At 44.7% G+C, this 24,999-nt stretch overlaps 1 protein-coding gene across 10 annotated transcripts in view; it reads left to right on the top strand.

The window, feature by feature from the left end:
- Positions 1-24,999, top strand: part of ASAP1 (ArfGAP with SH3 domain, ankyrin repeat and PH domain 1) — a 975,348-nt gene that overhangs the window by 824,020 nt on the left and 126,329 nt on the right. For 7 of the 10 annotated variants that reach the window (XM_029592032.1, XM_029592035.1, XM_029592031.1 and 4 more), the window contains one exon: positions 18,866-19,036. The exons of the other annotated variants lie outside the window; for them this stretch is intronic. In XM_029592032.1, the coding sequence (XP_029447892.1) occupies positions 18,866-19,036 (171 nt within the window). The remainder of the gene's footprint in view (positions 1-18,865; positions 19,037-24,999) is intronic. 10 annotated transcript variants of the gene reach the window in all.

The following is a 24,999-nucleotide window of genomic DNA, read 5'->3' as shown; positions in this document are numbered from 1 at the left end:
ACAGGTGGAACCTATACTGGAACCACTTCATTCCGTCAACAGTTTTCTTTGCCAGTGTTTGGACCTCAATCTGCCATGCCACCAAATAATGCACTTAGTTGTTCAGCCTCTGAAAGAGAAGGATTTCCTCCTATTCCTCATTGAAATGCTCTTAAGACCACAATCCAAAAAAGGGCACACTTTCTACCGCATATTTCTCCTCCCTTGCTTAAGTCTAGTTCTGAATCAAAAAGCTCACAAGAATTTTATTATGGTTCCATAGTGTTGAACTCAGAGATAATTCTCTGCAGGGTATTTTTCCTAGAAAAAAAAAAGGTGCCGGTACTCACGTGTAGGTGAGTGTGACCACCCAGCTCCCTGCTCTCACAGTAGCCATGCCCCCCTGCAGGCAGTCATAGAGCATATGAAAAGGCATTTTTATTTTATTATTTATGGAAATTTCAGTATTATAACAAAAAAAAGAGTGGAAAAATAACCTTTTCTTCTGTTTGCTGTGCTGTCTATTTGGATTTGCCAATGTCTTCTCTGACCATTACAGGTCCTACAACATGCCACCACAAGGCTTATTGAGGGAAAGTTTCACAGGGATCATGTTGCCCCTGCATTATAAAAGCTCCACTAGCTTCCTTATTACAGGATTCACTATTTCTGTGACAGTGCATAACTCAACTTCATTTCCCTGGGCCAATGCTTTATTGCAGATTTATCTGCCAACAAGAACTCTATCCTCTCAACAAGGTTTGCTAGACATTCCATCTATGAAGTATGCTTTCTTGGCAGAGACTAGAGACTGCAGTCTTGGTCACAGCACCCTCACTATGGAACTCCCAGAATCCTTATTCCAGATTGAATGTAAAAAACTTTTAAAACCTTGTTAAAGGCCTTTTCTGTAACCAGGCCTACTCATAAACGTCTATACTGTGCATTCTGCATCAAGATGGCAATGGTTTCACAATATTATTCTGACTGTTAATATAGCTTGTCATTGTTCTTTTTTTGGTTTTGTCATTTTTTTCTGTACATTATTTTATGAAGGTAATTCTGTACATCTCTTATTGCCTTGGCTTAAGCAATTGATACATTTTAATAAACTAACTTTTAAAATTTAAAAAAGTCATTTTTCCACTGATTTTGAAATTCCCAGAAAAAATAAGATAAACTCTAAAAATGAAAGTCCCTGCAAATATTACAGAGGTCCTGCTTGTTCTGTTTTCCGTCATAGCCGCGACTGGTTTCTGCCAATGCCCCCAGTGCCTAAGGACCATGTCAGTCACCAGTCCTCATAATGTTTGCATCCTCTGCCTGTGGGCATTGTAGGAAAACAGAACAAGTAGGACCGCTACAGATCTCTACACAAAAACTATATCCTAGCAGAATCCCTTTCTTCAGTCACACACAGAAAATGGACAGACCCTCTCTAAATACGGAATGAGGGATCACAAATTAGAAATAGAAATATGCAGACAAATCTGATTTAGAATACCCAAGAAGCTAGTCTCTATAGGCAGAGTCAAAATACACAGAGATCAGACATGCTGCACGTTAACATCCCCAAAGCTGACACATTGAATTACTAAACCAAAAATAAAATGTTTATTTTCACTCTCTGTTGTCTGGATGTTTTGAACCATAACACAATCCCCAACCCTCCCAAAAACAATGGGGCCTCAGCAGCCCCAACATAATACTTCCTGCCTAGTGCTACCTAACCCTGGTACAAATGGTGGCTTTAAGGGATGGCAAACCAGGTGACACCTAGGCCTCATACCTTAGGGGACCCCAAAATTTTGCAACTGAGTGAAGTTTTTACAAGAAAGTGTATCTATTTACATTATTTAGCTAATTCCTCCTAAGCAAACTTATAAGATTCATGATATAACTTTCATTGTAGTTTAATATATAGGGAAAAGTGAAATTGAAAATGTCCAACTTGTTTGTAGGTCATCATACTTAATCTTTTGAGGGGCTCCACTAAGACCTGAACAACCCTAAGGCCATTGCTGTTTGGTACTCCTGATCTGCCAATTTACCTTGTAATGTAAATATTTTTTCAGTACAATATTTTCAAATCTTTGTATTTCTTGCTGCTTTATTTTCCTTATCATCCTTTGCTTCTTTCTTATTCCTTTCTCCTGATCCCACCTCAGTTTCTTTCATGTGTTTTCTTTATTCTTTAATTTGTATGCTGTGTTCATATTTTTAATCTTTTCCTTGTTCTCTATTTATTCTATTGTTACCCTTCCCTCTAATTTCTGTTTTCTTTTTCTCTTAGCCATTCTATTCCCTCAGACTTCCTTTTAGATGTTTCTGTCCTGTTGCACCTTTCTTCTGTTGCTGATCTCATTTCCAGGTCTCATTTCTTTTCGGTTTATTTTTTCTTTTTACTTTTGTTTCTCTATCCTACCATATTCTTCCCTTTGCCCCCTCCCCAATATATCCCTCTCACACACACTTCACTCATCTTCACGTACATCCCTCCCCAGCTCTCACATAGAGGCACCTCAGTCCTCTCTTCCTTACACATACACACATATCCTTCTCCAACTCTCTCTGATACATACACATTTTGCTTCCCTCAGCTCTCACACACTACTTACATTCTCCTCTTATGCATACACCTCTCCTCCTTCCCTCTTCTCTCTTCTCTACTTTCCTTCCAACCCTTACCTTTCTTCACTGTCACTCCTTCCTTCATTCTCATTTCACTCCCTCATTCCACTCTCCTTCCTCCCCTCATCTTTTCTATCCCTTCTATCTCCTCCATCCTTTCTTCCCCATCTGCCTCCCTTTCTCATTCACCACTCCCTTCTTTTCTATCTTTATCTCTTTTCCACCCTGCCTGTCTGCCAAAACTGCGCTGAACAGAAATAGCAGCAGAAGCTGCAGGGTCTCTGAAAAGATTCTGCACAGTTTGTCTTTGTGGCCCGCCACTTCCCTCCATCCATCCATACACTTCCTATTTAAATATCCTTTGTATAACCCAAGATTCCTAAGAATTCCTCCAAATCATCCCCCAAGAAAATTTCTTCCTTGAATTCCAAATTAGGATTTATTGATGGAGGAAATCTGTTCCATACTCCAAGCAAGAGCTGTTGAGTATGTTCCACTTAAAAAAAAAAAAAAAAGAGGAATGGGATTTTATTACAAACATTTTCCAATTCCCAAGAAAACTTGGGAGTCTTCATGCCATCTTGAACCTCAGAGTCCTAAATAAGATTTTTCAAAAGGAGAAATTCAAGATGGTCACATTGCCCATAATCTTGCCTCTGTTAATTAGCCCCTCACATTTTCACAAAGTGCCTAAAGAAAGTTGCAGTACATCTCAGAAAATGCAGAACTTACCTATTTTCATACCAAACCCCTTGCCTGATTATGAGTAATTCACATGCATTATCAGAATGTATGATCAAGCATTAAACTCGATAAATACAACTCCTGAACATGTAGGAGTGGAGGAATAGCCGAATGGTTAGAGCAGCAGGCTATAAACCAGGGAAGTCAAGTTTCATATCCTGCTGCTGTTCCTTGTGACCTTGGGCAAGTCACATCAACCTCCATTGCATTAAGTACAAACTGGGAAATGTATCAAGCCGCAATATTTTCTCCAAGGATAAGCAGGATGGTAGTCCTCACACATGGGTGACATCAGATGGCGCCCGATGCGAAAAACTGAAGTCCACATTTCTAGAAGTTTGACTAAGCACACTGAGCATGCCCTATACCACACATCCACACGAGGTCCCTCTTCAATCTTTTTCTGTGGAGCTGTGTACCTCGCAGTTTGATTGAGCTCTAAAATCTTGCATTTTTGTCTAGTGGAAAACTTCTGCCCCCAGTCAGGTTTTTTGATGTTTGGATAAGTTTAATTTTGCGGTCAGTTCCCTCGAGGTCGCAGTGCCTGGGAGACCATCGGCCGTCAAAGCCCGCCACCATCATTCTGTCCTTCTTCCCTTTGGTTTCCCCCCATCAAAGCCGTGGCTAGTTTCCAATGATGCCCCCAGTGCCAGAGGACCAGGACGATCACCAATCCTCATGATGTTTTCATCCTCTGCCTGGGCGCATCGCATGACATCCGGGGTTGCCTCTTGTGCACGCAGATGACCCTGAAGGGACGTTGGCTTCGATTGAAAAGATGGATCACCTATTCAGGTTGATGTTTGAGCCATTGGCATCGAAGGACTTCGGAGCCGCACCAATGGACACCATGCCATCGACATCGGCAGGACAGTCAGTTCCGTTAAGGTTGCCGGTGATTAGGGGCGCCGGAGACACACTGTTATCAATCTCCTCTGGGCCGAGAACACAGAGTTCATCATCCTCAACCTCTGCACTGGGCCAAGCATCATGGGAAGACCAAAAACATCTGCACCCGTTCCTGTTGATGCATGGCTTTTGCCGCAATACCCCTGAAGTTGACCCAGTGGTGAGAAGCACTCATCCTCCATCAATGCTCGGGGTCTGCGACTGTCTCCACCAGTCTTGGTGCCACCCCTCCTTCTTCCCAGTTGTGTTGGCATCGGCAACATTTGAAGAGGGATTAGAATGATGAGTCTGGGTGGCAGTGGAGCGGGTGCAGCCGGGCTTCAGTCCTGTGGCACCAAGGGCACCAGAGTCAGTGCCCCATGTCCTTGTACCACCTCTGGAGAAGCTCAATGAGCTCATTGGTGCATTACTGACCCAGCTAGTGTCAGTTCCCGGGGTGGCCTTGGTGACTGGTGAGGTACAGAGGCTTCCCCCTACCGATACAGTGATCGTTGCCGGTTTCTGTGAGGAGGAAGCTCTGCCAAAGCCAGTGGAGACGCCTAGGCCTGAGTCCCCCCATCCAGTTCCATCAGTGCCTGCACCTCTGGACGTAGGCCAAGCACCTTGGGCCCTATCACATGTAGCATACAGTGAGGATGAGGGTCCCTATGATCCCTCAGGGATGATCAGTCTGAGGATTCAAATGGTCTCCTTTCAGACCCTTTTCCTCCAGAGGAGTGAAGGAGGTCTCCACCTTTGGACTTAACCTTTGCCCTCTACCCACCCACCCCTAGGTTTGTGTTTCTTATATAACCTGCCTAAATTCATAAATGGCAACAAGTTAAATTAGTATTTCCATAATTGCTATTCATCAGACAAATTACCAAAATGAGGTCTATCCAATGCAACTGTTGTGGAGCCTTTATATTGAGGGTAATCATATGGAAACTTAAGGCTTGCCCTATTTGTTCACCACTCTTTACCTTGGAAAAGGAGCTGGCTGAAGGTAAAGCTGAATTAGCTTCAATAAAGAAAGTCTCAGCCACGGTACATTATTCAGAAATTAATTTCCCAGTACCACTGAATAACCAAAAGTCAAGGAAAAAGAGATTTACTGTGGGCTCAGGTAGGATAAGACCGGTGACCCACAGACACCCATTATTGACAGCTGTGCAGCCCACAACTCTACCCCCCCCCACTCACACAAGGCATTGAGAAGCTTAAAAAACAGTATTACAGTGGGCTCGGGTAGAATTAGACCTGTGATCCGGAGACACACACTGTATCAAGTGCAACAAGTACAAAATGCCTTCTCTGTATTAAATACTGAAGACGTTCTTGAGGAAAAGATTGAAATGTTATTTGAAAAGAGAGAAAAAACCCAATCCACACAGAAATTCCAGATCAGAAACCAAAGGAATAAGCTCACTGTGATGGATGACTCTGCCATCAGAGGCACTAATCCTTTCCCTTACACAAAGGCAAAGGGAAAAGTGGATAACAAAACTCAACTAAAGAGGTCACAAAAGGAGTCCAGAAACAGCAGTAACCTGAATGAAGAAAGCTGGAAAGCTATGAGCACAAATGCTCGTAGTTTGGGCAATAAAATCCCAGATCTGCAAGCCCTAATGGTGGAGGCGGACTTGGACATTGTTGCTGTCACGGAAACGTGGTTTAAGGAATCTCATGACTGGGATACGGCAATACCGGGCTATAACTTGTTAAGGAAAGACAGAGAGGACAGGAAAGGGGGAGGAGTGGCTCTTTATGTCAGAAACAATATCCAAGCATCGGAGCTGCAAGGAAGATGGGGCAATGAAGAAGCACTATGGGCCAACCTAAAAAAAGATGGGACATCCATTTTTATTGGAGTGGTTTACAGGCCTCCAAACCAAAAGGAAGAGCTGGACAGAGATCTGGTTGAAGACATCCACAGGATAGGAAAGAAGGGAGAAGTGGTGATCATTGGAGACTTTAATATGCCAGATGTAGACTGGAGAATCCCATCTGCAGAATCTAATAATAGTAGAGAAATAGTGGATGCCCTGCAAGTAGCTTTGTTCAAACAAATGGTTATGGAACCCACGAGAGAAGGAGCGCAGTACTTGACCTAGTGCTCACTAATGGAGTTAACATCTCTGATGTCCAGGTGGGCGCCCACCTCAGCACCAGTGATCACCAAACGGTATGGTTTAATATCACAAAAAAGATACGGAAAAGAAGCACAAAAACCCGAGTTCTGCAGTTCAAAAACACAAACTTTGATGAAATGGGGAAGTACCTGGAGGAAGAACTAAAAGGCTGGGAGAATGTGAGAGATGTAGACTAATCTAAAAGGAGAAATTGCCAAGTCAACTAATCTATATGTTAGAAAAGTAAAGAAAAGCAAAAGAAAAATGAAACCTATCTGGTTCTCAAAGGAGGTGGCTGACAAAATAAAGGCTAAAAGAACAGCGTTCAAGAAATACAAAAGATCCCAAAGAGAGGAGCACAAAGAAGAATATCTGGTAGAACTGAGGGAGACGAAGAAATTAATCAAGAGAGCAAAAAGTCAAGCAGAAGAGAGGATTGCCAAGGAAGTAAAGAGAGGTGACAAAACATTTTTCAGATACATCAGTGAAAAGAGAAAAGTTCAAAGTAGTATAGTGAAATTGAAAGGTGGAAAGGATCAATGTGTGGAGAGAGACGAAGAAATGGCAGAAATATTAAACGAATACTTCTGTTCTGTGTTCACGAAGGAGGACCCTGGAGAAGGACTGTCCCTAGTTAACAAGATACTGGAGGGGAGTGGAGTAGATGTAACTCCATTTACAGTAGAAAATGTATGGGAAGAGCTGGGGAAACTGAAAGTAGACAAAGCCATGGGACCTGATGAGGTTCATCCCAGGATACTGAGGGAGCTCAGAGATGTGCTGGCGGGTCCACTGTGTGACCTGTTCAATAGATCCCTAGAAACAGGAGTGGTGCCGAGTGATTGGAGAAGAGCTGTGGTGGTTCCGCTTCACAAGAGTGGGAACAGAGAGGAGGCTGGTAACTACAGACTGGTTAGCCTCACTTCGGTGGTGGGAAAAGTAATGGAGTCACTGTTGAAAGAGAGAATAGTGAACTATCTACAGTCGGGAGAATTGCTGGACCAGAGGCAGCATGGATTCACCAGGGGAAGATCCTGTCAGACAAATCTGATTGACTTTTTTGACTGGGTAAACCAAGGAATTGGATCAAGGAAGAGCACTCGATGTCATCTACTTGGATTTCAGCAAAGCTTTTGATATGGTCCCGCACAGGAGACTGGTGAATAAAATGAGAAGCTTAGGAGTGAGTGCCGAGGTGGTGACCTGGATTGCAAACTGGTTGACGGACAGAAGACAATGTGTGATGGTAAATGGAGCTCTCTCTGAAGAGAGGGAGGTTTTAAGTGGTGTACCACAAGGATCGGTGTTGGGACCGGTCCTGTTCAATATATTTGTGAGCGACATTGCGGACGGGATAGAAGGTAAGGTTTGTCTTTTTGCAGATGACACTAAGATCTGCAACAGAGTGGACACGCCGGAAGGAGTGGAGAGAATGAGACGGGATTTAAGGAAGCTGTAAGAGTGGTCGAAGATATGGCAGCTGAGATTCAATGCCAAGAAGTGCAGAGTCATGCATATGGGGAGTGGAAATCCGAATGAACTGTATTCTATGGGGGGAGAAGGGCTGATGTGCACGGAGCAGGAGAGATACCTTGGGGTGATAGTGTCTAATGATATGAAGTCTGCGAAACAATATGACAAGGCGATAGCAAAAGCCAGAAGAATGCTGGGCTGCATAGAGAGAGGAATATCGAGTAAGAAAAGGGAAGTGATTATCCCCTTGTACAGGTCCTTGGTGAGGCCTCACCTGGAGTACTATGTTCAGTTCTGGAGACCGTATCTACAAAGAGACAAGGACAAGATGGAAGCGGTACAGAGAAGGGCGACCAGGAAGGTGGAGGGTCTTCATCGGATGACATACGAGGAGAGATTGAACAATCTAAATATGTACTCCCTGGAGGAAAGAAGGAGCAGGGGTGATATGATTCAGACTTTCAGATACTTGAAAAACTTTAATGATCCAAAGACAACGACAAACCTTTTCCGTCAGAAAAAAATCAGCAGAACCAGAGGTCACGAGCTGAGGCTCCAGGGAGGAAGACTAAGAACCAATGTCAGGAAGTATTTCTTCACGGAAAGGGTGGTGGATGCCTGGAATGCCCTTCCGGAGGAAGTGGTGAAGTCTAAAACTGTGAACGACTTCAAAGGGGCATGGGATAAACACTGTGGATCCATCAAGTCTAGAGGGCGTGAATAAAGAGGAGGCATTCAAACACTGCACGGAGCAGCAGTAGCCACAGAGGCATTCAAACACTGCACGGAACGGCAGTAGCCACAGAAGCATTCACGGAGCGGGATGCCAGTGGCCAGTAGTTGGTGTTCCACCTTCACGGAGCGGAAGGATGGAGGGCTGCTATCTCCAAAAAAAAAAAACAAAAAACAAACAAAAAAATAAAAACAGGGGTGGGTAAGAGTATGGGGTAAGGGTATGGCCTGCTTGTTACAGCGGTTGCTACCCCTAATTGAGCTGGACGTTCACTTGGATGCAGATATGGCGCTGCTCTCTAAATTGGTGGTGGGGTGGAGGGGAATTAGGGCTGGAGGGTACTGGAAGCCAATAGTAACAGGTGGGAGAGAAAAAAAGGGGAAAAAAATGGATAAAGTGCGTAGCTTGCTGGGCAGACTAGATGGGCCGTTTGGTCTTCTTCTGCCGTCATTTCTATGTTTCTATGTATGCCATCCCATTTCAGCTTTTAACTGAAGAAGATGCTAGGCACAAAATGCTTGAGGTTCTTCAGTTTGTGGAGCCTCCTAAGGAGATCGTGGCAGTCCTGGGGCATGAGATCCTTAAGGAGTCACTACTTTGGGAATATCCTCCCCACAATTTCTCCTGTGAATAAGAAGGGAGGCAGGGTTTACCTTGTCCAGAAGGCTGCCAGATTCGATAAGCGTCAGCTGCCTCACCAGTTAGTGGTGGTCGAATCTGCCCTCAAGAGGACCATGCGCTCTTGGACCCACTTTTCGGCACTGCCGGGAAAGGCAGTGCCGAGAAGTGCAGACTAATAGGTGCTCTTGGGAGGAAGGTGTTCAAAGGTGCCATGCTTATTGCCCTCATCACTGTTGGAAACAGGATGCTGGGCTTGATGGACCCTTGGTCTGACCCAGTATGTTATGTTCTTATGTTCTTAAACATTCTCGTACATCCTTCAAACAAAAAAGTAGGAAATAAGGAGGGAGACCAAGAAAGAAAATAGAGCAAAGAAAAATCAGGAAATAGGAAAAAAAGAGAGGCATACAAGACATCACAATTCTAAATTACCATACATCTTAGTGAGCTCCTTGGACATGCTAATCTAAAAACAAATGTAGTTGAGAAGGTTCAAAATAAAAATAATTAATATTTAGATATTTAACAAGACATTTGCATGGACCGAACTGGTGTTGCACCAAAAAAGTAGGGATTTTAGGTTGCATTGAGCCAGGTAAGGGAGAGCTGGATTCATTCTCCCTAAGTCTGGCTTTGTTTAGTATGTGGCATCTGTTTACAGGAAAAAGCGGCAGCATAGGAAATTCTCCACAGAGCTTCTTGGTGTCCATCTCAATTGGTGGCCACCTTGCCCCCAAAAACCATAGACAGACTACCCAACTTTTTGTTTCTTTTGATAATTATAGGTTGGACGTTGCCATTACCAAACAGATAATATCCAATTTGCTAGCAGAACTGCCCAGGCAGAACTGCATCTTCGGATTCATGTCAAGGCTCATTCTGTCATAGCCATGGCAGCATCAGTGGCCCACTTGCGAGCAGTTCCCGTGGAGGAGATCTTCAAGGTTGTGACATGGAGTTCCCTCCACACATTCACATCCAATTATTGTCTGGATATGGATGACCGACGCAACAGTAAGTTCAGCCAGATTGTCCTCCGGAATCTGTTTGAGATGTAGAACCCAACTATCCCAATCTAGGGCCCATTGTTTGGGTTCAGGCTGCCCCCCTCCCCCCCTTTATCAACAACAATGTTATTGAGCCTGTTGGCACCTGATTAGGGTCTGTTGGTCCCTTTATATATAGCTAGGGATTCACCCATGTGTGAGATCTATCATCCTGTTTGTCCTCGGAAAAAGCAGAGTTGCTTATCTGTAACAGGTGTTCTCTGAGGACAGCAGCTTGTTAGTCCTCACGAAACCCTCCCACCACCCTGCGGTTTGTTATTTACATTGTAATTCTATATTACAAGACTGAAGAGGGACCCCATGTGGACACGTGGTGTAGGGCATACTGGACTCCCTCTGATGTCACCCCTGTGTGAGGACTAACATCCTGCTGTCTTCAAAGAACATCTGCTACAGGTAAGCAACTCTGCTATATCATGGGGGGCTGCCCACGATATTGTACCCCTCGAGAAAATATTGCAGCGGTATTCTTGCATTATTATGTCTCACAGATAAACTAGGCAAGAAAAAATGTGGTGGGGCCCTAAAAAATGTGAATTAGTGGCCCACTTTGCATCATTTTAAAGGTCCATGATGGCCAAGAATAACTCCCTCCATCCCCACAAAGCGTTAAACCTTCCCTCAAGGGGGGCAGACACCCAATAAGTTAAAAAAGAAAAAACCTTCTGATCATGCAAAGATGCCTTGCCCCCTTTCAAAACTTCTCCTTAGCAGCTGAACCAGGAAGCAGAGAGACCCACTGCGGTGAGCCCTACTGACTTTCAATTTCCATCGTTGTTTCGCCGGCCCTGACGTCATCAGGACGAGCCGTCAGCACCCATAAAATCGGCGCTATAGCAGCGCATCACGTGTGCCTAAGGGGTATGCGTGGTTATGTTCGGCTTTGTCTGGCTTAGAATGGCTTAGTGGGGGAATCCCTGCTGATTTCAGCTGCCACAGAGGTCAAAATAATCACAGTTTTTTGGGCATAGGCGAGGCTCCTGTTTTGATAGTTTCCTGTTGTGAAAAAGTATGTCTCCAAAACGAAAGGGGAAAGTAAGGGTGTATCCCCCTACGCCAATTCCATCTCCTATACAGCAGGAGATTATTCGCTATATGTCAGCCTCTGCACTAAATAGTCCAGCAACTAAGGATACTGCTGATCCAGAACTTGTGGGAGGAAGGACTGGATCTATTGAGGAGGCATCGCTGAGTCCCAATCTAGGATTACCACCATTGCAGAGGGCGAGTGTGACTTCTCCTGGGATAACATTGGAGCAGATAAGTCCCCTTGGTGCCAAGACTGACTTGGCTAACTTAGAGGATAGAAGCTCAGTAACAGAAACGGAGGTGGGCCAGTTAGGGGTTTTGGCGGGACAAGCCCCTCAAGTGACTGTGTCTGGAGGGAAAAATCTACTGCCTGGTGGAGAGTCCTTGGAGATTATGACACGCCCTACAGTGGTTACACTAGAATTGTTGTGGGACTTGATGGTGGCAATGTCAAATAATATAAAAGGTTGGAAAAAAAGATAGACTCTATAGCAGGTAAAAGTCAGCAGGATATAATGTTAATTCAAAATGAGGTGAAAAAATCTGAGGAAAGAATCAAAAACCTTGAGGATGCAGGTAAAAAGTCTATGGAATTTCAAGCTGCAGTCGTAAAGGATAGAGAATTACTGTCTAGAAGATTAGAGAACTTTGAAAATAACTCTAAACGTTTAAATCTCCGCCTGCTCAACTTCCCTAGGGTAGTTGGGCAGGTTCTGATGGAGACGTTGCTGTGCTTCTTGAAAGAAGTATTGTCTTTTTCGGAAGATGAATTGCCATCTATAAGTTTGTTATTTTTTACCTAAGAAAAATTAGAATTTGAACACAATAGAGTTGCCTTTTCAAGGAAATCTCACAAATTTTTTAGAAAATTCTAATAACCAAATAATAGACAGGGGAATATTACTTGTTTCTTTTATAAATTTCCTTGATTTAAATAAGGTAATGAAAAAATATTTCTCTAAATATCCTATTTCTTTCCATGATAATATAGTAAAAATTTTCCCCGATCTTTCATTTGCTACACAGCTTAGGAGAAAGGGTTTTTTTGGTTTTTCGTCAGGAAGTATTATCTTTGGGTTACTCATTTACCCTGAGATTTCCCTGCAAATGTCTAATAAAGAAAGAGCAAGATATGTTTGTTTTCTTTTTGCCTGACCAATTAAAAAACGTTTTAGAACAGAGAAGGCTACCTTCCTCGTCCCCAATATCTAGTGAATTAGAATAATAAGTATGGTGCAGTAACTGTGAGTGTTAGTGAATATGAAAAGATTTTTCAAAATTCTCCCCATTGATTCTCAGGCCTCTGGTTTTTCCTAGTTGATAGATAAGTTATTTCATTGATATTAATATAAAAATAATTGTAGAAGGTACTTAGTTTGAAGAAATCAGACTGCATTGAAGTAATGGATGTGTCTTATGTATTAATTTTGAAAAAAATCAATAAAGATATAATTAAAAAAAACAAAAAAAACTTCTCCTCTTTTGTTTAAATCCCCCCACCTTTCCAACCAAATCCCCCTTTTAAAATTCATCCCCTTTCCCAAAATATAATTGCTGGTGCCTAGTGAAACACCCTCCCCTCCCCTTATATCAAAAAAGACCTGGTGGTCTAGGTAGGCCCCTAGACCCCTACCCTCTCTACCTCCTCATTGTTGGCTCAGTGGTAACCCAGACCTGCCAAGCATGTGAGACAGACAACGGCCAGTCAGTGCCATTTTGAAAAATTGCATCTTTCAGCTTGGAGCTAGGAGGCACTTTGGGCTGCAGCTGAGCCACCACTGACTTTTCAAGGAAGTGGCCCCCTAAATCATCAGATCCTTTTTTTCATGTGAGGGGAGCCCCTAGGCACCAGAAATTCTGGTCTGTTGTGGGAAGAGGGGGACCGGGAGGTGGGTGTTATAAACTGGGTAGGAGAGGGGGAGTTGGAAGAGGGTTTAGACAAAAAAGGAAGGGTTTGGAAAAGAGGGCGGAGTGTTGCCAAGCAACCATAAGATTTTTTTTTTTTTTAAACTTTTAGTGTCTGCTCCACCTTGAGAGGCAGCGAGGAGGTGGGTGGAGGTTTCAGGAGACCCCCTGGCATGGAGCAAGTTTAACACTTTTTGTAGTTTCGGGCTTTAAGACTCTTTAAATTTTAACGCAGGAGCATTGAGTCCCATGGTAGCATCCCGATGTTCTCTCAGTAAAATATCTACACCACCTTCAAACGCGATAAAATAACAGGGCTGATTTTTTTTTCTAAGTCAGCCGTGTTATTTTATTAGTATAGAATTAGGTAAGCATAAGCTGCTTTGCATTGATTTGGAAAACTGATGCATGCCAAGCAGCTAATTATAATAGGGGCATGTTTGAAGTCTAAATATCGCACGATAAACACTGCTTAACACGTGTTATAGCCTTATCGTGGTTTAAAAAAATTTAAGTCTTAGATTGTAAGACCTTTGGGAATGGGGAAATAGCTACAGTACCTGAATGTAATCCACTTTGAAGTGCCTGAAAAGTGGAATATAAATCAAATAAGATTTGTTATAAACTAAAAAAAAATCAAAATTGAACCTAGCTCCATAGTCTATCAGGGCTCTATGCAATAAGCAATAAGCAAATATGTTCCTTCCCACTAACAGAATAATCAACCTGATATCTTCAGTGAACAAGGTATGCTTGCGATGTCCTCAAGTAGCTGGGATATATAGCTTCAGCAGTACATATTGTTCCTATGGCCTGATTTCTTGAGACAGGCCCAAAGGAATCAGTCTTCATAAACTTCTAACACCAAATAGAAATGACCAAGATATTAAAAACTCCCTGACTTGGTGGCTTCTTAGGGACAATCTGACAATTGCCTTTTCACAGGCTCCTGCATCAAGTTATCCTAGCTTCAGGTACATTACTCCTAGGCTGAGGAGCCCACAGCCAACACTTCTGATCATGAGGCCATTGGTCTCCCCAGAAATAAACTACCACATCAACCCCCTAGAAGTATGAGTCCTATGTATTACAGTATTGGCTGTCAAATAAGATCATCTTAAAGTGATAATCCTGTGGCCATGTTCTACACCAACAAAGGAGGAAGAAACAGATCTTTTCTTCTGTTTGGAGACCATCAGAATTTGGAATTGGACAATAATTCATACATCTCTTCTCTGAGCCACTTACTTACCAAGTAATGAGAATGTCATAGCAGATTGTGATAAATTGCAGGAAGACCTTGTGAGACTGGAAAATTGGGCATCCAAATGGCAGATGAAATTTAATGTGGATAAGTGCAAGGTGATGCATATAGGGAAAAATAACCCATTCTATAATTACACAATGCTGGGTTCCATATTAGGTGCTACAACCCAAGAAAGAGATCTAGGTGTCATAGTGGATAACACATTGAAATCGTCGGTTCAGTGTGCTGCGGCAGTCAATAAAGCAAACAGAATGTTGGGAATTATTAGAAAGGGAATGGTGAATAAAACGGAAAATGTCATAATGCCTCTGTATCGCTCCATGGTGAGGCCGCACCTTGAATACTGTGTACAATTCTGGTCGCCGCATCTCAAAAAAGATATAATTGTGATGGAGAAGGTAGAGAGAAGGGCTACCAAAATGATAAGGGGAATGGAACAACTCCCCTATGAGGAAAGACTAAAGAGGCTAGGACTTTTCAGCTTGGAGAAGAGACGACTGAGGGGATATGATAGAGGTGTTTAAAATCATGAGAGGTCTAGAACGGGTAGATGTGAATCGGTTATTTACTCTTTCGGATAGTAGAAAGACTAGGGGGCACTCCTTGAAGTTAGCATGAGGCACATTTAAAACTAATCAGAGAAAGTTCTTTTTTACTCAACGTACAATTAAACTCTGGAATTTGTTGCCAGAGGATGTGGTTAGTGCAGTTAGTATAGCTGTGTTAAAAAAAAAAAAAGGATTGGATAAGTTCTTGGAGGAGAAGTCCATTACCTGCTATTAAGTTCACCTAGAGAATAGCCACTGCCATTAGCAATGGTAACATGGAATAGACTTAGTTTTTGGGTACTTGCCAGGTTCTTGTGGCCTGGATTGGCCACTGTTGGAAGCAGGATGCTGGGCTTGATGGACCCTTGGTCTGACCCAGTATGGCATTTTCTTATGTTCTTATCTTCTTATCAAACTCAGCACAGTTCTTGATGCTCATAACACAAATGGTCTCTGGACTAACAAGTAGCAAATGATAATTTTCTCTGCTGAGCATCCCCAGACATAGACTTGTTTGCGATCCATTTCAATAACAAGGTTCAAGCATATTGCTCCAGAAGGAATTCTCCACACTAACTAGTAAGGGATGCCTCTCTGTGCCTATGCTTCATTTTCACTGATTGCCAAGACCTTCAAAAAATTGGATGAAGACCAAGGAACTGTGATACTGCCAGCTCCTTCCTAGTCCAGGCATGTATGGTTCCCTCTTCTCCCTCCAATTGTCAATAAGGAATCTAATACATTGGAAGCCTCGTCCAGCTATGGTGTCCTAGAACAAAGGCAACTCACTCCAATCAAAAATCTATTGCTTCTCTCTGACAAACTGGATGTTGTTAGGTATATTAGTTGCTTCTTTTGACTTCAGACAACATTTCTCAGATGCTTCTCATGTCAAGGAAACCATCAACCAGGACCTTTTATGCTTTATAGTAGAAAAGTTTTACCAGATGGTGCACAAACAAGGACATACAGTAATATAGTAAATAATGGCAGATAAAGATCAAAATGGCCCATCTAGTCTGCCCAGGCAAATGTTTAGTATTATAATTTCTACATCAAGCAGATTACCTCCTCTCCTGTTTATGGCTGTAACTGCCATACCATGCAGGTTACCCCATACAGTAGTTTCCATGGTTACCCTAGTGCTTTATTTCTCTCCGTTGCCATGAGGGATCCTCTGTGTTTATCCCACGCTGTTTGATTTCTTTCACCATTTTTTGTTTTCACCACCTGCTCTGGGAGGGCATTTCAGGCATCCACCACCTTTTCCATGAAAAAAATATTTCCTGATATTGTTCCTGATTCAAACCCCCACCCCCGAGCTTCATTTCATATGACCTCTAGTTCTATAGTTTCCTTTCTATTGGAAAAGATTTAATTGTGCATTAATAAAAATTAGGTACTGAATTTAAATGTCTGTATAATATCCCCTTTCTCACTCCTTTCTTGTAGGGTATACTTATTTAGGCCTTCAAATATCACCTCGTATGTCTTTTGGTGCAGACCCGCACCATTTTTTCTTCTTCGGCTCCCAGTTGTGTATATCCCTGTTTTATTGTAACTGCAATATTTCCAGCTTCGCACTTGTCAAAGTTTTATTGTATTTTCTCATTTTATTCACCCCTTGTTTAATGTAAACCGGCATGATGTGATGCCTATTGTGAATGCCGGTATAAAAAAACACTAAATAAATAAAATAAACCATTTTGGTTGCCATTCTGTGTACTACTTCTATCTCAGCTCTATTTATAAGATACAACCTTCAGAACTGAACATGGTATTCTAGGTGAGATGTCACCAGAGAACTGTATACGGGCATCGTCACCTCTTTTTCGTGATGATTATCCCTCTCTCTAAGCAGCCTAGAATCCCTCTGGTCCTAGTCACAACCTGGTTACACTACTTCGCTAGCTTCAGATCATCAGATACTATTACTCCAAAATTTCTCTCCTGGCCATACACATCAGTCTTTCAGCCCCCATCACATACTGCTGCTATGGATTTCTCTACCTCAAATTCATGACTCTGCTTTTTTTGGCATTCAATCTTTAACATTCAAACACTCCTCAATCTTTCTTACATCATTTCTCATTCTGTTTTCTCCCTCAGGAGTGTTCACTCTGTTGCAGATCTTAGTGTCATCTGCAAAAAGGCCTTCACTTGGCCCCTACCCCTTCTCCTCCTTCTGCATCTGGTTTGAAAATGAATTCAGTAAGAGTTCATTTTAGTGCAAAATAATCAAGAAAATAGAAAAACAATTTCTTCTCATCTCATCCTGATATCAATTCGTGAAAGCCTCCCATTGAACTACCCACAGTGAAATGGGTTTGCAGTTTGGTCCTCACCCCAATGAGCCTCATCCTTTGAAGCCATAAATATTTGTCATCTCCAGTATTTAATCTGGCAAGTAGTATTCCTTGTTGCTGCCACCTCTGCCAGAAGAGTCAGTGAACTTCAATCACTAGTGACTTATGCGCCACACACATGCAAAATTTCTTCAAAAATAGTCTCTACTTTCCACCTTAATCAGTCTTTTGTACTTCTGACTTCTTTTCCCAGGTCTCGCATATAGAGCCAAAACAGCCTTGCATACATTAAATTGTAAACGCACACTGTCCTTCTACATAGTCAGATGTTCTACCCGGCTCTTCATCTCTTTATGACTTTAACAGACCGGCACTAGTAGTCACAAAACTAGCAATTGTAAATTGGATCTCAGAATGTATCTTGTGCTACACAAAAGCAGGTCTCTTATTAGAGGGCCACCAAAAACCACACAGTGTAAGAGCAATGGCAGCATATATAGCTAACATTTGCTCTATATCCATTGAGGAAATATGTAAAGCTGCTACATGGAGCACACATTTACCTCTCACTACTGCTTGGATACTTACTGTCACTGTGATAGTAAATTCGGGCAGTCAATACTAAGAAATCTGTTTAAAAATTGACTCAGAATTTTTGTTCTGTTCTTTCCTGCCAGACACCCATTTGTGTGGATTGTCCTAAGGGGAGTGTGGATAGGACTACCCTTAACTTGGGAGCCCCCCCACCCTAAAAAAAAAAGTGTGTGACTGATCCATCCTGCTTGTCCATAGAGAAGGCAAAATTGCTTAACTGTAACTAGTGTTCTCTGTGGAGACCAGATATATCAGTCATGTATTACCCTCTCACCTCCCCTTGGAGTTCAAAAGTTTTTTCTTATAAGCTCTGATATGACTGAAGTGTCCTTGCAGTGCTGGCCACATATGAGCAGAAAAGTCTTCTAAGCTTTTCCTCCTCTATCTAGTAAACATTCTGTTGGATAACTTCACCCACAAGTGTGACTAATTTACTGTGCTGCCCATGGAGAATTCCAGTTACAGGTAAGCAAATTATCTTTACATTTTAGAGCCTTTGAAATTAAACATGTAACAGATTCTTTATACTATCTTTTTTATATTTTTTATCTTATAAATGGTTATATAGGTGACAGGGTTTAGATATCATTGTATTTGATTGACATTGTCTATGCTTAAGGACCTTCATTTTCAGCTTTTATTTTTCATGGTAATTTCAATGTTATAACAAAAAAAAAAAATCAGATGCAAAAGTGACCCTTCCACTGATTTTTCTCCCGTTATAACAATCATTTTTCCACTATTTCTTTTATTTGTTATAATGTTGAAATTCCCAGGGGAAAAAAATAAATGCCAAAAATGAAGGTCCTTATCTATCTTTAGTTATATTATGATTTGATTTTGCTTTTGTCTTTTGTTGCTCTTAAATAGTCTCATTAAGAAAAATTGTACTTTCAAGCTTTTGTGCTGCTCATCCTGTCTCAGTGAGATTTTTTTATGCTTTTCTAGCTCCATCCGGCCCACCTACATCGCTCCCTTTAAGCACCCAAACCCCTAGTGGCAGCTCCACCCTTTCAAAGAAGAGGCCACCTCCCCCACCCCCTGGACACAAAAGAACCCTCTCCGACCCACCAAGCCCGCTACTTCATGGTCCCCAGAATAAGGGCTGTGTTCCTTGGGGTGAGTTTTACAATAAATAATTTCTAAGAGACAGTATATATTCTGATGGTCCCTTTTAGGGTTATGTTTCCTTTTGGTAATGTAGACATTTTTTATATAAATGACTGTCAGAAAAAAATATTTAATGAAACATAGTTACTGTAAATGAAAGCTAGGGGTGTGTGATATATAATTTGGTATCTATATGTTGCAAAAGCAGATACTCACAGTTAAAAGGAGGAACAGAATGGGTGTTGCCCTAAGTTGTCATACTTAAAATATGCTTTGTGACTTGAAGACATTGGCTATATTTAGCCAAGAAGGTTTTATTGTATGACAATAGAGCACAGCCTGAAGTACCTTAGTTAATGAATGGTTTTGCATTGTTACAGAGTATTTTATATTGTTTTATGCCTGACAGGGTTTTAAAAGTCTCTTCTATGGTGGCATTACTATGAGATATAAAAAGTTGCTTCTTCTGTATACCCTGTTTCCCCGAAAATAAGACATCCCCCGAAAATAAGACCTAGTAGAGGTTTTGCTGAATTGCTAAATATAAGACCTCCCCCGAAAGTAAGACCTAGCAAAGTTTTTATTTGAGAGCATGCCCGTCGCACAGAACACCAGAGCATGCAGCTGTGATTTTTTTACCCTGCAGGATTCACAGTTAGTTGTCATCACAAAACAGCATAACCAGACAACTATTCAGAATATAATAAATGTTCATTTTTTTGTTCAACAATATATGTGAATTCTTCTTCATGCAAAAATAAGACATCCCCTGAAAATGAGGCCTAGTGCATCTTTGGTAGCAAAAATTAATATAAGACACTGTCTTATTTTCGGGGAAACACGGTAGTATTTGAAAAATATACACAACTGCTATTCTAAGATGCAGTGAATTACTTTGGGTGGATCTCGTATTCACAAAGGCTGATAATAAATACAAGTAATAAATAAATAAATATGCATTCTGTATATAAAAAAAATTGTTATTGCTTTTAAAAATCTTTACAGCAGCAGTTGCAGCAATATTTAAATTTGCAGCAAATAAAAAGATAAGCCTTAAGTAATTAAAAAAAAAAAAAAAAAAAAAAGTGTTTTGTTTTTTTTTTAAAGAGACTGGAGAGACAGGCACGGCTCCATGGAGCTTACAGTCTATTCAAGACTAATAAGCTGCCAGTTTTCTTTCTTATTATATCTTGAGCCACCATTTTTTCATTGATTCTAAAGCACTGGTGATTGAAGGCATGATGGAGAGGCAGTGAATAAGGAGATCAACACCACAAAGGCAGTTTTCTTGTACCACTGAATGTATGCAAAATAGTGTATTTTCTAAAGTGTGACCACTTTAACAATAAATGTCCCAGTGGTTTCCTTTTATTTGCTGTAATTTGGCTTTTCTTCATACTTGCAGAAAACTGTTTTTGCTGCAAATAGTGCAGGCCGCTGCTCGTACACAATTCAACAGCATTTGGAGCAGCCATGTTTTAAAGAGTCACAAATCAGTTTATGCGGACTGAACATAACTGGTTCACACTGCCTGTAATGTTACAAGTAACATCATTGATTCTGTAATGACTAATCAGATACCGCTGTACAATATATAATTTGTGACCATTCCCTGTACGTACCAGGATCAATCCAGAAGGTGGGTTATGCTCCCCGTCCAGCAGATGGAGTCAGAACAAAAAGCTCGAGGGGAGGTCCTATATGACCTCATCCCTCGTGCCTCAATCCTCAGTATCTTCTGACTCCAGCAGATGTGAGCAGGAGATTAGCTAGTCCCCAGCACAGGATCTTAGGTTTTCAGGCCTTTCCTGTCTATTGAGGGATCAAGAAAAAAAAAGACAATATTAGTATTGAATAAGAGGAGGACAGGTCCAGCTACAGTGGTGGCTGGGTTTAGGGGGAGAGGGACTTGCTGACAGGCTGCTCTCTTGTTCCTTTCCTTCTGCTTTCTCTCCCTTCTTTGGGATCAGGTTTGGTAAGTGTTTTGTTACATCCTTTCCTTCAGGTTGTTTTCTCCCTCTTGCCGTTCCTACCGGCACTGGGAGGGTTGCTTCTCCTCGCGAAGGGCTCCGGTCAGTGGTGCTGGTCTCGGCCCTCTCTCCCCCCCCGCCCCCTCCCATGCTCATCGTGCCGACGCCGACCCGCAGCCCCGCGAACCTCCATTCCCCGGGACCACCGGCTGCTGGGAGGTCTGTTCCCCGGCGGTCCCCTCGGGTCGGTGGGAGGCGGGGAGGTGATTTGCGCTCTTTGGACGCGAATCGCCGGGGTTTTTCCTTCGCTGCCGCGCCGCTTGGTTCCTGCCTCCCTTGGAGCCTCATCATGCCGCGAGTGGCGGCCTGCTCATCTTGCGGCCGGCAGGGGAGCCGGCTCTCGAGCGAGGGACTCTGCTCGAGCTGCCTCCCCGTGGGGGAAGGCAGCGCTCCACCGGGGGACGGCACAGGAGACCGCAGAGATGATGGCGCAAATCGGCAGCAGCAGGCCCCCTTCCCGCTGAGTGCAGGAACGGCGGCCATTTTGTTTTCAGATGAAGACGCCGGCGTTTCAGATGAGGAGGCAGGAGGCCCCCCCCCGGAGCAGACTGCCCCAGACCCCAAGGTAAGAAAGGGGGACCCCCTCCTGGCGGGTCTCCGGCCCTGGCCAAGGCTTTCCCCATGCATCCCAGCTTCCTGCAGTTAATTTCCAGGGAGTGGGACATGCCGGAGGCCTCTCTCAAGGTCAGCAGGGCTATGGAGAAACTCTACCCTCTCCCGGAGGAGTTCCTTGAGCTTCTCAAGATCCCGGCGGTGGATTCGGTGGTCTCGGCAGTCACGAAGAGTACTACCATCCCGGTTACGGGCGGCACGGCCTTGAAGGACCTGCAGGATAGGAAGCTGGAGGTCTATCTTAAGCGAGTTTTCGAGGTCTCAGCGCTCGGAGTTCGAGCGACCATCTGTAGTGCTCTGACGCAGAGAGCAGGTCTCCGTTGGGTACAACAACTAGTCACCTCGCAAGATCTTCCGCCTACCGAGGCTCAGCAGGCGGACAGGTTGGAGTCCGTGATGGCTTATGGAGCGGATGCTCTATATGACCTCCTCCGGGTTCTATCTCGTTCAATGGTGGCGGCGGTGGCGGCCCGTCATCTTCTGTGGCTCCGCAACTGGTCGGCGACTCCTCGTCCAAAACCCGTCTGGGGTCATTGCCCTTCAAGGGCAAGTTCCTCTTCGGGGAGGATCTGGACCAAATCATCAAGTCTCTCAACGAGAATGTGGTTTATAAACTCCCGGAGGACAGGCCCCACTCCACTAGATCGTTCAGTTTTTCTAGGAACCGGTCCCGGAACCAGCGTCGGGCTCAGACTACCAGACAGCAGCAGGCGCCCCGGAATCCGTCATCTCGCTCTCAGACCTGGAACTGGCCCTTTCGTGGGCGTAGGCCCGGCAAGGAGGCTCCAGGGTCTCGCTCTTCCTCGAAGTCAGCGCAATGATGCCAGGTTGACCCACGAGCCGACCCCGCGGGTGGGGGGCCGGCTTTCTCTTTTTTACGAAGAGTGGGTCCGCATCACATCGGATTAGTGGGTCTTGGACATTCTAAAGAACAGTTACGTATTGGATTTTGTCCACGCTCCCAGGGACAGGTTCCTCTTTTCCCCATGCGGGTCTCTTCACAAGCAAAGAGCCATCCATCAGACCCTCGATCGCCTGCTGGCCTTGGGCGATAAGGCCGGTGTCCGCCTCCGAGCTGGGTCGAGGTCATTACTCCATCTATTTCGTGGTGCCCAAGAAAGAGGCCACTTTCCGGCCCATCCTGGACCTCAAGTCCGTCAACATGGCTCTTCGGGTTCCACGCTTTCGCATGGAAACTCTCCGCTCGGTGTTGGCTGCGGTGCATCAGGGGGAGTTCCTCGCCTCACCGGATCTGACGGAGACGTACCTTCATATCCCGATTCATCCAGATTACCAAAGATATCTCCGCTTCAAGATACTGGGACGGCATTTCCAGTTCAGGGCGCTACACTTTGGCCTAGCCACGGCTCCGCGCGTTTTTACGAAGGTGATGGTTGTAGTCGCGACGGCTTTCCGTCGGGAAGGGATCCTGGTCCACCCGTACCTGGACGACTGGCTCATTCGGGCGAAGTCTCGAATCCAGGGGTTTCAAGCCATGAACCGGGTGATGTTTCTTCTACGGTCGCTGGGCTGGATCATCAACTACGACAAGAGCAACCTCACGCCCTCCCAGTCGTTGGATTTTCTGGGCGCTCACTTCGATACAAGAGAAGGCAAGGTGTTCTTGCGTCCGGAGCAGGCGCAGGAGTTGCGCAAGCAGCGATTCACGGCCCTCCCGGAACCCTCAGCCTGGGTTTACCTACAGGTCCTGGGGACCATGGCCTCCACGATCGACCTGGTGCCATGGGCCTTCGCACACCTTCGTCCACTTCAGAAGGCATTGCTGTCCCGGTGGAAGCCGGTGTCACGGGATTACCAGGCGGTCCTCCCGATCCCGGTGGTGGCTCGTCTCAGCCTCCGCTGGTGGTTGGATCCCAGACGCCTGGCCCAGGGAGTGTCCTTGGAGACACCGGACTGGGTGGTGGTCACCACGGATGCCAGCCTTACCGGTTGGGGGGCGGTCTGTCGGTCGAGCTCCATCCAAGGCACGTGGACGAAGGAACAGATGCAGTGGCCCATCAATCGCCTGGAGACCAGGGCGGTCCGCCTCTCCCTGCAGGGATTTCTCCTGCTGGTTCGCCAGCGGTCAATCAGGATCCTGTCGGACAATGCAACCACAGTGTCGTACATCAATCGTCAGGGAGGCACGAGGAGCCGACTTGTCGCGTGGGAAGCGGACAAGCTGATGCATTGGGTGGAGCTCCACTTGCTCCGCTTATCAGCCTCTCACATCGCAGGCGTGGACAATGTTCAGTCGGATTTTCTCAGCCGTCAGCGTCTGGATCCCGGGGAGTGGGAGCGCTCCATGGACGCGATGCGGCTGATAGAACGTCGATGGGGGAAGCCTCACATGGACCTCATGGCCACAGCCGGAAACGCAAAGGCACCTCGCTTCTTCAGTCGCAGACGGGAGCACGGCGTGGAAGGGGTCGATGCCCTGGTTCTTCCATGGCCCAGGCAGGTCCTCTTGTATGTCTTCCCACCGTGGCCTTTGGTGGGGAAAGTGCTTCGGATAGAGACTCACCCAGGGCCGGTAATCCTGGTAGCGCCGGAGTGGCCTTGGCGCCCGTGGTTCGCGGATCTTCTCCACCTAGCCCACGAGGTGCCGATCCGTCTCGGTCACCTCCCGCGACTTCTCCGACAAGGCCCCATATTTTTCGAGGAGGCAGATCGCTTCTGTCTTGCGGCCTGGCTTTTGAGAGGCGCAAGTTGAGGCATCGGGGGTATCCGGAGGCGGTGATTTCCCCTCTGCTGCGGGCTCGAAAGACGTCCACCTCCGTTACGTACGTGAGGGGGTGGAAGGTCTTTGAGGATTGGTGCGTTTCGCGTTCCATTTTTCCGGGTCGCGCCTCGGTGGTTCAAATCCTTGCCTTCCTACAGGCTGGCCTGGAGATGGGGCTCGCGTATAACTCTATTAGGGTCCAGGTGGCGGCTTTGGGAGCTTTTCTCCACAACGGAAAGGATTCACTGCTCTCATTGCATCCGGATATTATCCGCTTCCTCAAGGGGGTGCGGCAGCTGAAGCCGCCGTCTAGACCGCCCTGTCCTTCTTGGAGTCTCAACTTGGTGCTCCGGGCCCTCTGTGGCTCACCCTTCGAGCCCTTGAGGACGGCCACCATCAAGGATCTCTCCTTTAAGACTATTTTTCTGGTGGCCATTAGTTCAGCGCGCCGCATCTCGGAGCTCCAGGCTCTGTCCTGTCGAGAGCCATATCTCCGTTTCACTGAGGGCGGGGTTTCCTTACGCACAGTACCCTCCTTTCTACCGAAGGTAGTCTCGACTTTTCATCTCAATCAGTCGTTGGAACTACCTTCCTTCTCGTCAGAGGAC

Source organism: Rhinatrema bivittatum, chromosome 2 (genome assembly GCF_901001135.1).
Source record: "Rhinatrema bivittatum chromosome 2, aRhiBiv1.1, whole genome shotgun sequence".
Taxonomy (NCBI): domain Eukaryota; kingdom Metazoa; phylum Chordata; class Amphibia; order Gymnophiona; family Rhinatrematidae; genus Rhinatrema; species Rhinatrema bivittatum.
The sequence above is the reverse complement of the archived record's forward strand: the minus strand, read 5'-3'. Positions and strand labels throughout refer to the sequence as shown.